Source organism: Oryctolagus cuniculus, chromosome 14 (genome assembly GCF_964237555.1).
Source record: "Oryctolagus cuniculus chromosome 14, mOryCun1.1, whole genome shotgun sequence".
Lineage (NCBI taxonomy): Eukaryota > Metazoa > Chordata > Mammalia > Lagomorpha > Leporidae > Oryctolagus > Oryctolagus cuniculus.
The window spans coordinates 16,369,350-16,385,682 of NC_091445.1; the positions used below are offsets into that span (position 1 = coordinate 16,369,350).

General features: G+C 40.2%; 1 protein-coding gene across 12 annotated transcripts in view; it reads right to left on the reverse strand.

Moving 5' to 3' along the window:
• ARB2A (ARB2 cotranscriptional regulator A) overlaps positions 1 to 16,333 on the reverse strand; it is a 472,110-nt gene that overhangs the window by 129,609 nt on the left and 326,168 nt on the right. Inside the window, exon 10 of one of the 12 annotated variants that reach the window (XM_051853993.2) lies at positions 143 to 4,033. The exons of the other annotated variants lie outside the window; for them this stretch is intronic. Coding sequence (XP_051709953.1) covers positions 3,975 to 4,033 — 59 coding nt within the window. The 3' untranslated portion in view covers positions 143 to 3,974. Of the gene's footprint in view, positions 1 to 142; positions 4,034 to 16,333 lie in introns of those variants that run through there. 12 annotated transcript variants of the gene reach the window in all.

The window sequence follows — 16,333 nt, forward strand, 5'->3', positions numbered from 1 at the left end:
GCCTAAACACCTCCCTCCAGCATTCTCCCCACTCCCAACACATTACCTTTAAGACCCAATTTAGATGTCACTTTTTGTTAAGTTTTCCCTTGGGCAGAGTTTGTATTGCTTTTGTGATATATTTCTTGTATTTCATATAAGCTTTTATTATAGCATTATCAGTAGGATTTATTTGCTGCCTCTGTCTCTTCAATTAGGCTATGAGATATATAAGGCATGCATGTGGGAGTAAAAATCCTAGAGCATAATAGAATGCTGACTGATACAGTGCTCAATCAATGCTTGCCGAATGACTGACTGAAGTTTTGCCTTTACAATTTTGGGAGTAAAGTCCATTTAATTCCCTTTTAACTGTGAGAAACTTGATCTTCCCAGCTGTCTCATCATTTTTTCATTTTTGTACTAGACTAAGGCCCTTAAACAACTCTTCCTAGAGGGGGTAGTACCTTGAGACCTAATCAAACTCAACATGACAGGTCACTAGGTTGTAGACATGGCCTTGAAGCAACGGTATAGGGAAAAGAATCTGGAAATAAACTGCCATCTCTCCAGGCTGTGCATTTGATTATTTGTCTGTATCTCCATTTCACCTCCTGCTAGAATGTGTGCTGGCCACAGGCAGGGTTCTTGTCTACCTTGTTCAGTGTTCAGTCTTCAGAACTTGGCATCTAGTCGTAAGTCAAGACATACTTGTTTAATATTCAATAAATGAAACTTGATGGCATTAATGGTGATAAAACTTCCATATTTTCTTTTAATTAGCTTTCAATATGACAGTCTATGAAAAAGAACTTACAATATATAAATTTCACTTGAGAATAGATTTTTTTTGGTATCTTTTCTTTCCAAGTGTACCTATATGATATTTTTCTCAAAATCCCAAAACAAACCGGTGTCTGCTAAACAGAATGAAAGTTGATCATATAGAGGCATACAGGAGACAGCAAGTAAACATACATGGGTACTTCAGAAAGTCGTGGAAAAGGAACTGAAGGATAAGCTTACTGTCAACAATAGCTGAATAAAAATGTTTTCAGCAAATTAGAAGAAAGCAAGTTCCAGTGAATGGGAGCAAAGCTCTTTTTTGATGAACTGAATTTAAAACACAGTAGCTAAAAAAAATGCTAAATTAAAAAAAAATAAGCTATATTAACTTGATGTTTTTTTAATTAACTTGGGTTCCCTCAATTAAGGCTTTCTTTGTTCTTGGGCCCACAGATCTGCTCACGTGTGTATTCCCTGGTTTATGCATACGTGCTGCCATAAAGAAAAGCCTGTTTCCTTACAGGAAGTCTTGGCATCTTCTTATAGGTAAATTTGAAGTGCGAAGGAAATGGGGTGGTTGGAGAAAACAGGCGGGAGTGTATCTCGGGGCAGCAGTAGTAAGATCGGGGAAGGCAGCTGAGGGGAAAGCCCAAGACAACCAGCACTGTTTGGGCTGCAGTCTTGAAAGGCTAATCCATCACCTTCAGCAAATACAGGGACTCCGCAGGAAGTGATTAGATTACAATATAAGAATCAGGCCAGAGATTGGATATTGGATTAAGATGGCGGAGTAGGGAGGGAGCTTGCTACTCAAGTCTAGGAGAAGATAGTTTAAAAAAGTGGAAAGAGTGCAGTCTCAGGGAATATTTAAGGAGATAACAGCAGAGGAAACTCTACATAAATTGGAGGAACACAGTGCATCTATGTGGAGGGGGAAGACAATCTATAACACAGCACCAGCCCTTTTCTAGGGAAGCAAAACCAACAGCCAGTTTCCACTAATGGTGAAATTCAGGAGATGGCAGAGGCAGTTGGTAACACAGGTCCTTGAGGGCTTGGTTCAAGTTCCATCTCTTTGGGGAGCCTCTGGACCACAATGATTTCCCTCAGATACATTTGTGACCTTAAACAATTGGAGTTTCATGTCTTAGCTCTCCAGATAGGAGACAAGGAACCTCTCCAAAGGATATTGTAGATATCACTTATTTTGTACTTAGATGCCACAGAATGTGCTAACGCATATGTTTTCCACAGTCAGAGCATGACTATTGTTCAGTGTATGAAAACACTGGATGTGAGGTTCAGCTTGTCTTTGGCTTAATGTCATCCTACTGGTCAGATGTTTAGTTGGCTAGATAGGTGATGTCTCCCAAAGTTGCTCACGCTCCAAAGGACAGTGCTTTGTTCAAGAGTGTATGACATGTGCCATTTCTCTAGTGGAGTCTCAAAAAAAAAAAAAAATTTTTTTTTTGATGCAGTTAAATCAACACAGGAGAAAAGAGATCTAAGCATGAGGCTGCAGCCAGCCAGAGTGGGCAAAGCAGAGCAGGTGTTGCTGATTTTTATTGTCTCCCCTGCTCTGTACTGACCAGGCAAGCATGGTATAAAAAGCACTATTATGCAGAAGGGCAGTGCTGTATCTCAAGAGCTGTATTAAGGAGGAAGACAAAGGCAAATGCAGGAGACAAGATCTCAACACTAAGTCACTGGCAAGTCCCTCTCGGCATCTAGGAGTCAAGTCAGGAATCCAGGAAAACCCTGGCAGTCGCGTAGCATCAGAAAAGATGCCTCCCACCTCAGAGTGAGAAAGCTAACATCGCACATTACAACCATGTGGTTCACTGAAAAGCACCTCAAAATATACTGAAATGATTACACTGTAAATCCTTTATGCGGATCTTCAGGCATTCAACTTACAAGGCAAATTGAGATATCAAAGGTAAATTATACAGTTAAGAAAAAACAGATGAAGCACATACAACCAGGACATTAAAATCATGATAACATGGACAAAGGGAAATCAAATCAGTGCAGTACCTAAATAAGATCACTTTTGCATATGAGATACTTTTCATCACAGGTAACAACAGCTGTTCTGCACGGCAGATGATAGGGGAAAAGAGCATGGCAGAAGGACAGCTATGTGTGAGCAACAGTAATACAAGATGCTTTTAGTTTTACAAAGTATGTAATAAAAGCTAGAATCTAACAGTGCTGCCAACAAAGATTTTCCTTGATTTTCTTGACTTCAGATTAAGACTTTGTCATTACTTTTATTTTTAAAAATCAAAAAAAGATGTATTTATTTGAAAAGTAGAGCAGAGAAGGAAAGATGGATGGATGGATGGATGAATATATAGACAGAAAGAGATCTTCCATATGCCTGTTCAGTCCCTAAATGGGGCCACAGCCAGGTCTTGGCCAGACTAAAGCAAGGAGCCCAGAACTCCATCCTGGTCTCCTACAGAGGTGGCATTTTCTGCTGCCTTCTGAGGTACATTAGCAGGAAGCCACATTGTACTGGAAACAGAGCAGCTGGGGCTGGAATTGCTACTGCCATATGGGATGCTGGCATTTCAAGTGGCAGTTTAACCTGTTGTGCCACAGAGGGGGCTCCTGTCATTACTTCTTTTTGTTGTCATTCTTTTTACTATTTTAAAAGATGACTCTGTCATGATATAACTTCTGCTCAGAAATAGCACTCAATGACACAAATATGGCAGAACCACATAATCAGAAAGTGCAAAGAGATTTAGAGTATACAGAGAAAAGGCCCTTCATCTTATTTTGTGGATCTGAGATAGTCCTGGGCTCTGGACTTCCCATGTTAAAATAATAAGTTTAAGCACCCGACAACCTTCAACAGGGCCCTAAGGAATTTCACCTGTGTGTATGAGCAGCCAGCGCAGCTGAGCTGAGCGGGCTGACCTGAGAGGCAGCATAGTGATGAGTTAGCATATTTAGAGAGAGAGAGAGAGAGATAAAGTTAACGGTTCTTGTTATGTCAAGCAGAATTCAAACAAGCTTTTTAGCTGTGTTTGCCCTTGTTACAGAGGAAAGGTGTAGGGATGTTCTCGCATTGATTACTCCAGTCAGGTTGCAATCACTGTCCTCTCCATTCAAATTTTCACTCTGCTCTCATTGTAGAGCAAGAGAGGCACAGCTGGTTCCGCACAAAATTTTCCATTACACTGCACAGTAAAGTGTACCTAACAGAAACGGCAACTTCTGACCAATGAAACCAGGAATCCAGAAGGTGACATGGGCTCTGAAAAGCAAACAAGTAGGGTAATAGAATCTCTGCTTATAGCAGATAACTCTTTCAGTTTCTGTAGGAATTATTATTATCATTATTACTATTAAAAAAAAAGAGATCCAGGGGCCAGCACTGTGGCGCAGTGAACCAAGCTGTCATCTGCGTCACTGGATCTCTTAAGGGAGTGCTGGTGCAAGCTCAGGTTGCTCCTCTTCCAGCCCAGCTCACTGTTCATACACCTGGGAAAGCAGCGGAAGATGGCCAAAGTGCTTAGTCTGCCACCCACAAGGGAGACTCGAATGAGTTCCAAACTCCTGGCTTCGGCATGGCCCAGCCCTGGTTATTGTAGCCATTTGGGGAGTGAACCAGAATATGGAAGCACTCTCTCCCTTTCTCTCTCTCTCTCTCTCTTCCCGTTCCTTCCTCCTTCCTCCCTCCCTCCCTTTCATCTTTCCTCCTTCCTCTTTTGCCTCCCTTTCCCTCTCTCTGTAACTGACTTTCAAATAACATAAAAAAAATTTTAAAGAAAGATCCAAAATTCACTGAATTTGTGCTATTAACCATCACAAGTTTGAGGCCTCTATGAAATTACACAGAATATCTTTAAGAAACTATGAATTGAAGTCAGCCAAATAGTCATTCATGTTTTTTTTTTTTTTCTGAAAAATGAACTCTGACTTTTAAGTAATAATCAATGCAGTAATGACTAAGGAAAATACAAGGGGTAGTAACGGACTAAAAATTACGAGCAGAAATCAACCAAAACACACAGATTTAAAATTTTTTTTTAGCATGTTAAACCTGAAAAGGCATTAGACAGTGTTCAATCAGCTTATCAAACTGAGTCCTCTTCCTGAGTTGTCTCACTACGGCTGCAAAGCTTTTAAAGAGAACCAGTCAGGTTGCAGGCCTCGCTTTTGAGCAGAAGACTCAGGCCATCTTGAGCTTTATCTGAGGAGAATCCACTGCTCGAGCTCCCAGCAGCCCAGCTCTCCATTCCACATGTGCGCAGAGCACGTCGGGCAGTGAAGGCTTCATTTTAAAAGCCTCAGAACTCCAGGAAGCAATTATATCTAGCCAACTGTGAATGACAAGCTGAAAGCAAGCTCACTATTTATTTAATGAAAAAGCTACCCTTTTTTGGATATTCAACTATACCTCAAAATGGCTCAAGAATATATACTAAAAATGCACAGCTGTTTTATTTTTAATTCTTATTTTGTTTCCAGTCGTGGCATCATTTGGCAAGTGTTAACCTGTTCAACTTCCAGCTATAATTTTACATTTTGCTTACCTAAAATTTTCTGTAATAATTTAAATTGAAGAATTTATGACTGACATAAATGTGCATGAAACATAAGGAAACAACCAGCGAATTTAAAGAAGTTTACCTTGGCAGTAAACCCAAGACTTCTTTTTTTTCTAGGAGACTATAAGTTCCTTGAGGGACAAGAGCCATGTCAAACACTCTTTTTCTTTTCTGAATTATTTTTAGAAGAAGAGAGACAAGGAGAGATAGAGAAAGAGAGAATAAGCTCCATTTGCTGGTTCATTTCCCAAATGCTTATAATGGCTGGGACAGAGCCTAGCCAAAGCCAGGAGCTAGGAATTCAATCCGTGTCTCCAAGTGGATGGCAAGAACCCAACAACTTGAGCCTTAAGAGAGACTTGAACCTTTTAGAGACTACATTAGAGGTAGGTATCAGAACTCAGGCACTCTGCAGAGTAGGGGAACCTTTATTCTGCCAGTGCCATTTGTATATTTATAACATCATTTTTAGGCCAAAAAAAATTATCAACTTAAAAATCAGTCTTGGGGCCGGCGCTGTGGCACAGTGGGTTAACACCCTGTCCTGAAGTGCCGGCATCCCATTTGGGTGCTGGTTCTAGTCCCGGTGGCTCCTCTTCTGACCCAGCTCTCTGCTATGGCCTGGGAAAGCAGTGGAAGATGGCCCAAGTCCTTGGGCCCTTGCACCCACACAGGAGGAAGAAGCTCCTGGCTCCTGGCTTCAGGTCAGCAGAGCTCTGGCTGTTGCGGCCAACTGGGGAGTGAACCATTGGATGGAAGATCTCTCTCTCTCTCTCTCTCTCTGCCTCTCCTCTCTCTGTGTGAATCTTTCAAATAAATAGATAAATCTAAAAAAAAAAAAAAATTAGTCTTCCAGGGGCTGGCACTGTGGCACAGGAGGTTAATCCTCTGCCTGCGGTGCCAGCATCCTATATGGGTGCTGGTTCTAGTCCTGGCTGCTCCTCTTCCAATCCAGCTCTCTGCTATGGTCTGGGAAAGCAGTAGTAGCTGCACCTGCATAGGAGACCTGGAGGAAACTCCTGGCTCCTGGCTTCGGATCAGCCCAGCTCCAGATGTTGCCACTGTTTGGGGAATGAACCAGTGGATGGAAGACTTTTCTTTCTGTCTCTCACTCTCATTGTCTGTAACTATGTGTCAAATAAATAAAAATAAAATACCCTTTTAAAAAAATTAGCCTTCTATAGGTTTATTGAATTTTTGATTCTCCCCTTTAATTGCTTTGGCAGGGCCAGATTAAATTATTTTGCAGACCATATACAGCATGGGCCAGACGTTTGCTACCCTGTAAGTATGAGATGTAAGTATTTTAAGTGACATCCTAAGTGCTAGGCCAAACATCTACCCCTCTAACATTTTTAAACCCTTTGAGTCTAGATTAGTGCTTAACAATCTTAGGTGCTTAATAATCTTTTGTTTTATTTTTATTTTATTTGAAAGGGGGGGGGAGATAGTAATTCCATTTGCTGGTTCACTCATCATTTTTTTTAAGATTTATTTATTCATTTGAGAGGTAGAGTTATAGACAGAGAGAAGGAGCGACAGAGAGAGAGAGAGAGAGAGAGAGAGAGAGAGAGAAAGTGAGAGAGAGGTCTTCCACCTACTGGTTCACTCCCCAAATGGCTGCAATAGCAATGAACCAATACGAAGTCAGGAGCCAGGAGTTTCTTCTGGGTTTCCCACATGGGTTCCCCAAGCACTTGGGCCATCCTCTGCTGCTTCCCAAGGCCATGAGCAGAGAACTGGATCAGAAGAGGAGCAGCTGGGACTCGAACCAGCATCCATGTGGGATGTTGGCACTGCAGGCAGAGGCTTAACCTATACGCCACAGTGTAGGCCCTTGGTTCACTCTTTAAATGCTAGTAACAATTGGGGCTGGGTCAGGCTGAAGCCAGGAGCCGGGAATTCAATCCAGGTCTCTCAAGTGGCTGGCAGGGATTCAACTACTTGAGCCATTACTACATGCCTCCAGCAGGGAACACTGGCAGAAAGCTGGACTCAGAAGCAGAGCCAGGACTTGAACCCAGGCACTCTAAGTGATGATGCATCCGAAGTAGCATCTTAACTGCTATACTCAAATGCCTGCCCTGTGTAACAAGTCTTTGAGGAATTAAAGAATAAATATTTGTATTTAGTTTCTTGCCTCAAGAGAACTAAGAACACCTTGAATTTGAGGTGAAACATGGAAGTGGGCTCTAATTTTAGGGGGGGGGGGAGGTTAATTAAGATTAATTGGTAAGATAATTAAATTCTGATTTTCTAAATTTAAGCTTTGCCATCTATATTGATTTTATATGCTTTATAATGTTTCTGAAGAAATGAAGAACAAAATTCTTAGGAATTATTCCTTCCTAAAAGGAACACTGCAAAAATCTAAACTACAGCGGTTATAGATTTTGCTTGTCACGCTAAAACAAACTGAATATCTCTAATTTTGCATATAGTAGCTTCCCCACGTATTGGCTATGTTTAATCATTTGTATTTGTTGGCTTAAATTAACAATGTTTTAAATTTAATCACTTTCCATCTGGAAACTAAGCAGGAAAGGTCTGGCTCCTATGCCACATAAATTAAAATTAAAGGAAGACTAAATTTCCTTGAAGACAATTTATTAAAAGTAAATAAAAGTAAAAATATGAGGAATTTCACAGGGCTTTCTTGAAACTTCTGAAACATTAGCTAATAATGAAAGAACCTTCAAGTTAATATTGGTTTCAGGTTATTAAAAAATTTTAATTTAGGGGCTCTTAAAAAGTCTCATTTATAGAAATCATTGCTCCAGAACACTTAAAATTATGTGCATGCTTCTTTGCCCAGATTTTCAACAAGTTATTTCCTTAGTCCTTTAGAAATTAAAAAAATTATGTAACATAACTGAATTCCCTTTATGCCATGCAATTTTCAAAAATATAAACTAGCTGGTATATGATTTCTTTATTTATCGGTATAATACATTGAATAGTTGGGGTGAGATATGTATGGCTGAAGGGGATATTAACAGGTTCTACAGGCAGAAATACTAGTCAAAAATCTCAAAGAATACTTAAATATTACATATCAGTTAAACCAACCTTCATATTTATCATGTGAAATCATGAATCAATGTATTCTTCAAAATTTATCATAAGATAGAACTATCATTCTTTAAAAAAAAACTATATATTAAGAAATAGGATGAAATAAAAACTTCAAAAACTATACCTGTGCTTTTAAAGTGCTGATAAGCCACTGAGAGCACCTTGAGGTTTTATAAGTAAAAAATATTTGTAGGGTGACTACAGTCACTATACTACATGAAGAACTAGAAGAGAGGAGTTCATGGGCTCCAAACACTAAGAAAAGAAAACAGAAATGTCAGTAATCTGATTTGGTCAGTTTGTGCTGTATCCATGTATTGAAACATTACCCAGGGGTGGGGAATGTCTAGTGTGTGGGACATAAAAGCCTCAAAAATGATTTGGCCTGGCCCTGCCAAGGCAACTGCAGGTGGAGTGGGACTTGAAATTCAGTAAACCTACAGTGGGCTTTTAAAAGTTGTTAATTTTGTATGGCCTGTGAATGATTTTATAAACATCCAAATGGTTCTAGGCAGAAAAAGTTTACCCATGCCCATAAAACCATAAAAATGTATATTATGTGTAAATCAAAAATTAAAATAAAATACCATAGCATAAAATTAAAAAGAAAATATTTGACCTAGGTTTGAGGATACTTCAAAACTTTCATGGGAAAATGGAATTAAAAGAAAACTTTATGTTGGTGTAACAATTTCTGAAATCCATACATATGACTACAGTGCCTAATGTTCACTCTGATTCTCATTTCAGTGCCAAAGAACATCCCTTTTAGATGTCCTAAATCACTTCTAGAGAGTAATACAGTTTCTATGAAGAGGTATGACTTGAGAGTACTTTTGCCAGAACACAGATTTATCACTGGGGACTTGCTGTCACTGTCTGTGACAAGGCAGACAGAGCAGGCAGGGCAGGTGAAAGCAGAGCAGACAGTGATGTGGAGCCCAGAGCCAACAGAGACCTTCTGGGCTGAGGGAGACACTCGGCCCACGGTCAAAGAGAAGTGAAGGGCAAGGTGAGCCAGGCAGTCCATGCAGGTCAGGCAGGGAAAGGCAGATGTTAAACACAGGCTGGCAGGATGTAGCCTCAGAGTGGGGAGACGTGGCAGACAAATCTGTACGAAAAGAGTTGCACGTAGGGACTACATCAGTCAAGAGCAAGAGACTCACTACAGAGACACAGACACCCACGTAGGGCAATGACCTTGACAGAGGTGACAAGGGGAAGGGAACGGTGGACAGTGAAGCAAACAGGGTGAAATGTCTGACGTAGGTGCCACTGGTCCCACACTTACTGTTTCTAATAGTATGAGCACAGCAATTAATAGTCATGAGACAGTAATGGGGGCTGTAAAAGTAATAGATCCTCCATAAAAACTTATAGTCATTTTCAAGTACAAATACATATTGTTAGAGTATTTATCCTAAAGTATTACAAGAATAATTAGTTTTACTTTTGTTTTTAAAAAAGATTTATTTTATTTATTTGAAAGGCAGAGTTACAGAGACAGAGGAAGAGAGAAAGAGAGGTTCACTCCCCAAATGGCTGCAATGACTAGTGCTGGGTCAGGCCAAAGCCAGGAGCTTCTTCTGGGTCTCCCATGTTGGTGGTAGGGGCCCAGGAACTTGGGTCATCTTCCACTGCTTTCCCCAACCATTAGTAGGGAGCTGGATAGGAAGTGGAGCAGCTGGGACTCGAACCAGTGCTCATATGGGATGCCGGCACTGCAGGTGGCAGCTTAACCCGCTTCATGGCGCCAGCTCCAGCTTTCCTTTTTTTTTTTTTTTTTTTTTTAATCCTTAAGTAGAAAAGTTGGCTGAGCAAGAGGAGAGATGCTATTTTTCTGGCCAAGTTCTTCAAAGGATTTTTAACAAATTGGTTCAGAAAGCTTCACAAAACATGATGGCTAGTTCAGTCTCTTTTTTTGTCCCCAGTGAGATGTTTCAGTGAGTTAAACTACTGTGATCCCTGTAAAACTGAAAGAGTCAAATCACAGGATGATATCAGACCCGACTATATATATATAATTAGGACAAACGTTAATGACCTTGAAGACGAATATTTCATATTTATGTTATTTTTTTTAAAATACTTATTTTATTTATTTGAAAGGCAGAGTGAAAGAGGAAGAAAGAGAGAAATAGATCTTCCATTCACTAGTTCACTCCTTAAACAGCCGTAACAGCCAGGAACTTCAGTCAGGTAAAAGACAGGAGTCAAGAATCCTATCTGAGTTGCCACATGTGTAGCAGGGGTCCACGGACTTGGGCTACCTTCTGCTGCTATTGGGCAGTGTTCTGTCAGTCACGTGCCAGGTACATTAGCAGGGAGCTGGATCAGAAGCAGAGCAGCCAGGCTCTGAACCTTTGCTCTGATGTGGGACACTAGCATTGCAAAAGGTGGTCTAGCCCGCTGTGCCACAACACCTCCCCCATACCAGTTATCTTAACTGATTTCCTCATCAATTATTTCCCCAGAGTTCCTGATTCCAGCTATTTCTAATGAACGAGTCACCGAAAACACAGAATTCCTGGTGGTCAACTTTTAGAATGCATATCCTTTTTTACAGTAACAGAGACACTGATGACAGGGTAAAGCTATAGGGCCATTACTGCAGTTATAAACAAAAATTGCCTGAAAAGTGCTATTTCATTAACAAAAACATCACTAAGAAGATTAGAACATATCTTTACAATGGAGACAGGAAAGATACAATTCTTTAGCAGTACATGCAATCAAACCCTGTACAGTATCATATATGCTAACATGCCTTGAATTCTAAGATCTGCTTACAAGGCAGAGTATAGATTTTCAATTACCTAATTAATTTGAGCTGTGTCTAAAAACATATTAGACAACTCAACTTGTCTACACATTCTGAATGACACCACATTCTAGAGGCAATTACTGTTGATTTTCCACTGCTGTCTTTAGAAGGAAGTGATTATTCACTAACAAAGAAGAGATAGAACTTAGTGTCATGTCCTTGAGCGGTATTTTCTGCAATACAGTGAAGAGAATATTTAGCAAATACTCAGTAAGCTCAGTCAGTGTAAACAGTCAATCTGGACTATTTAAGCAAAGAAAAATTAGGGTTAGATTAGCAGGCCGTCGACAATTCAAATTCACCAAGTGATTGCTGACTACCCTGTGTGTTTCGGGGAAGAAATGGGCTTGGCAGTTAGGAACGTATTCTCAGTGGCCCCTGCTGCTACCTCCAAAAACCAAGAAAGGCCCATCTAAAATGCAGCACTTTTCAAGTTTAGTTCTTAACCCGTACGTAAGATAGATACAATGTTTGACTTCCTTTTTCTTTTTTAAAATTTAATTTCATTTTTTGCATTCCCACTATAAGATGGCAAGATTTATTTCAAGAGTTCTAGGTAAGCTGAAATAGGAAAGCCTGGCTAAGCCTGGTCAGAGGCAAAGAACATGTGATGGATAAAAGTTCTGGGAGAAAATACCATGATGGGCGTCAGACATCCAGACAACCCAATTTTAGGGAATCCACATTCGGGTCTTCCCTTAAAGGCATGTAGACAAATGACACGGTGGAGTTTTTTATCCTGGTGCCTGGAGCCACACGGTCACAGGAGTCAGGATCCCCTCATCCTTCAAGTCAGAATGAAAGGGTTTAGGGTGCAAGACTCCATTCAGACCCCTAGAGACACAAGCAATTTGCCAGTGAATTGTGGAGTGCTGGACAGATGTTATACCTTCCTACGTGTGCCACCTCAGGAATAGGACTGACAAAGTGGGTTCAAGGAGAAAGGTCAGGTTTTCAAGGACCCAGAACAAGAGATCGCTGGGAGGGAAGCAGGGTGCAGATTTCACACTGAGGTACTCGACAGTCTAGCAAAAGGCTCTCCGAAGTCAGACAGGCAAATCCTGTCTTTATCAGCAGGAGGTAGGGGAAGATTAGGACCAGAAGGAAGGAATGCCATCTTCTCAACACGCTGCCCACCTACCTAAAAACCCAGATCCTCTCCCCCCATACTTTCATGCATTACACATTCTCTTCCTTTCCTTATTTGCCTTGTGCACAGTTGGGCTCCCCTCCTAGGATGCAACTTCTGTGTGGTACTGTTATCTGTCGTAGTTCACAGAGGATTCCCAGGCCCCTGGAGCTGGACCTGGCACCCAGTGAAGACAGAATGAGCACACCCACAGGGTACTGAGGAATCACCTTCAACATGGGAGTCTGCTCAGATGCAGCCCCAGGTGGGAGCAGTTGGGCAGTGTTCTGTCAGTCACGTGCCAGTCCGTGCAAGCTGGTCACCCTTGGGAGAAGTCAGCAGACATCAGTGCTCCATAACCTTGTCTATTTCCTTTCAGCCTGGGGAATACTTCCTTACACATGAAGTTGTATTAGCTATGTTAGCCATCCCGAAGGAGAAGCACGCCACACAAGATCATTTCCAAATTCACCTTCATTTCTCCCCCAACAGCTCTCTCAGCCTTATTGTTTCCAAATTTCTATGCTCAATGAACATTTTTCTTTCAACTCATAGTTAGCCTTTTGATTTCTTCATCATATTTTCCATCTTTCTGTGGCTCTGGCTTTAGTGTAATATTTATTGACTCTTATTAATGTCACAAAGAACACAGGAAAACATGAATAAACACATTGTTATCAATAAGTAGAACTAGAGCCAAAAAAATGTGAGAATATTTCTGAGTGAAAATGCCTTTTCAGTCCTATTGTATTACAGTAATTTATAACAGTTTTAAATCAGTTTCAGTTCACAATTGATCATAATGAAAGGATTAAGAGTCAAAGGGATCACATAAACAAGACTAGTGTCTGCTAATACTAACTGATAGAATTAAAAAGGGAGAGAACGATCCAACATGGGAAGCGGGATACACAGCAGACACATAGAATGGCAGATGTCCTAAACAGCACTCTGGCCTCAGAATCAGCCCTTAAGGCATTCGGATCTGGCTGAAGAGCCCATGAGAGTATTTTAGGCATGGAAAGCCAAGACACTCTGGAAAAAAAAAAAAAAAAACCTAAATGAAAGATCTCTGTGAGTGAGATCCCAGTGGAAAGAATGGGCCATCAAAGAAGGAGGTACCTTTCTCTGAAGGGAGGAGAGAACTTCCACTTTGACTATGGCCTTGTCTAAATATGATCAGAGTTGGCAAACTCAAAAGGCTTCCATAGCCTTGGCAATCCATGACAAGAACCTCGGGTGATTACCAATGCCATAAACAAGAGTGTCAACTGTTAAGTCAACAACAGGAGTCCCTGTGCACTTACTCCCCATGTAGGATCTCTTTTCTTAATGTGTTGTGCAGTGTAAATTAATGCTACAACTAGTACTCAAACAGTACTTTACACTTTGTGTTTCTGTGTGGGTGCAAATGGTTGAAATCTTTACTTAATATATACTAAATTGACCTTCTGTATATAAAGATAATTGAAAATGAATCTTGAGGTGAATGGAATGGGAGAGGGAGTGGGAGATGGGAGGGTTGTGGGTGGAAGGGAAGTTATGGGGGCGGGGGAAGCCACTGTAATCCAAAAGCTGTACTTTTTGAAATTTATATTTATTAAATAAAAGTTAAAAAAAAAGGAATGATAGTGTTAAGCTCTAAAATGCCTAATGAGAATATCTGGCACCACACCACATTTTTAGTGTTATCCTTCTAATGGACTTCAAATGTACCTCCAGAAATTATAAAATTGTCCTTCTAATATTTCTATAAGATAAGTGAGGCAGATAATTGCTATTGTCATTTTATAACAAACAACCAGAATATGGACTATCAAATAAACATTGATCCTATTAGCTGATGACATCATTCTCTGGGTGATGGTGTACTCAACTGGCCTACTTTAGCAGTGTATTCAAGTGACCAATTTTACAAACAAAGAGGAGTGGGGAAGCAGTCATTTGACTTGGTTTCAAGATCTTTCAAATATCTACCATTTGCTCTATGTTACAGTAACAGAAAATTCTGGCTTCACTTTAAGCATAAGGTACAACATTGCCAATTTTTACATGTGGAGATGTTCAGTTATAGTTGCTTCAAAAAAATAAAAACAATATGACTTCTCTGAAAATAATTATCAATATTGTAAGTAAAAATTTATTGGAATCTGCTTTTAAATTGAATATATGCAAGTAAATAACATTCATAAAATGAAGTTATCATAAGCAATATTTTTATAAAGGCAAACAGATTTAGTTATAAAAGGAAAAGTTTAGCATTCAATGAGTATGCGTTTTTAATAGGGAATTTCACTGTTGTCCCTGAGAAACTTTCAGTAAAAAGATAAAAGTATATCATAATTTAAGAAATAAACTTTACAATTTAGCAAGCTGGAAAATGAAAAGGACTGCATGAAACTTAATGTTCAGCCTGAACATACATTACTAATTTGTGGTTGGTACACATGTTGAGATCTCCAAATAATATTAACATTTTAAATTATAGATAACAGGATTATTGATCAGAGAAATTCAGGTGTTCCAACATTCTTATGTTGTTCCCATTTTAATTTCCTGCCCTCACCTCAATCAAATGGGTCATAAAACAATTTCATTATCTCTTGCCTTTGACTGACTGCCCCCTCCAGCTCCTCTGCTTCTGGTAACGATATTTTCACCATCCCAGTTACTTACCTTGGAGTGCACTTTGGCCTCCTCCCTTTCCCCTAGCCTCTGTTTTCCATCTCTTGACCATCAAGGAGTGTGGATACTTCCTGGGTGCTATGTGTCAGAGCTCACCTCTCGTCCTCATTCCCATTGCCACCACTCCAATTCATACCATCAACTTCATGAAATTGTTTCATCGTCACAGCCAGCTCAGTCTATTATCTCTGGATTCTTTTTCTTTTCTTTTTTGTATTTAGTGAATTAACCTTCTTTGATCTTATCAGATACATATTCCAATATTTTTAAGGACTTTATTTTGAGGGAGACCACAGATTTTGATTGAAAAACAATTGAATTTTTATAAGCAGATGTGGAAACTGTGCTGGCCAACTTTTCTTATTTGATACAAACTAATCTTGATGGCAGCTTCAATAATGGAAGAACCTACCCACCAGAACAGGGCCAAGGAACAACCCTCCACTTTTTTAATTTCTAGGGGAAAAGCCAGATATGATGAACTCTTGTTTACTGCTGTCTTCAGCTTCTAGAACAGTGTGTGCAACATAGGAAGTGCTCAATAAATACATGAGGAATAAATGGATCTCTGCTGGGGAGTGTGTCTGAAATCTTCATCTTATCTAGGTCAAATCTTTTGGGACAAAATGCCACAGGGAACAGGAGGTTATACAGAGAAGCAAGTTCTGTCCTAAGAAAAAAACTAAGAGAAAGGCTGATTAATAAAGATGACAAATAAGACCGAGTATCATCATGAAGAAAAAATATTTCTGATAAATTGCAGAGCAAAATCTAATTAGATATGGGGAACCAAGGGTATAAATGAATGGTCTTCAATGAGCTTATAAGCACCTCTTTATGAAAGAGTGAGAACGAGCCTTATAGATTTAGTCCCAACCAGAACTGAAGTTTAAACCCATTATCTTAGCTATCCACTGCTGTGGGACAAATAAACCCAAAACTTGTCAGCTTAAAACAACACACATCTGTCACCTCACAGTTTTTGTGAGTCCAAAATCTGAACATGGTTTAGCTGGGTGACTCTGGCTGAGGGGCTCTCAGAAGGCTACAGTCAAGATGTTGGGTGAGGCTGCAATCAACTCAGGTTCGGCCTGGGGAAAGGTCACTCATGTAGCTGCTGGCAGAACTCAGGTCCTTAGTGGCTCCCGGCCAGGATCACCAGTTCCTTGTCACTTGGGCTCTTCGCAGAGAAGTCTACAACATGGCAGCTAACTTCCACTGGAGCAAGCAAGGAAGAAGACAAGAAAGGACCCAAGGTCTGCCAAGCATCTGCTGCAATGACAAGTATCC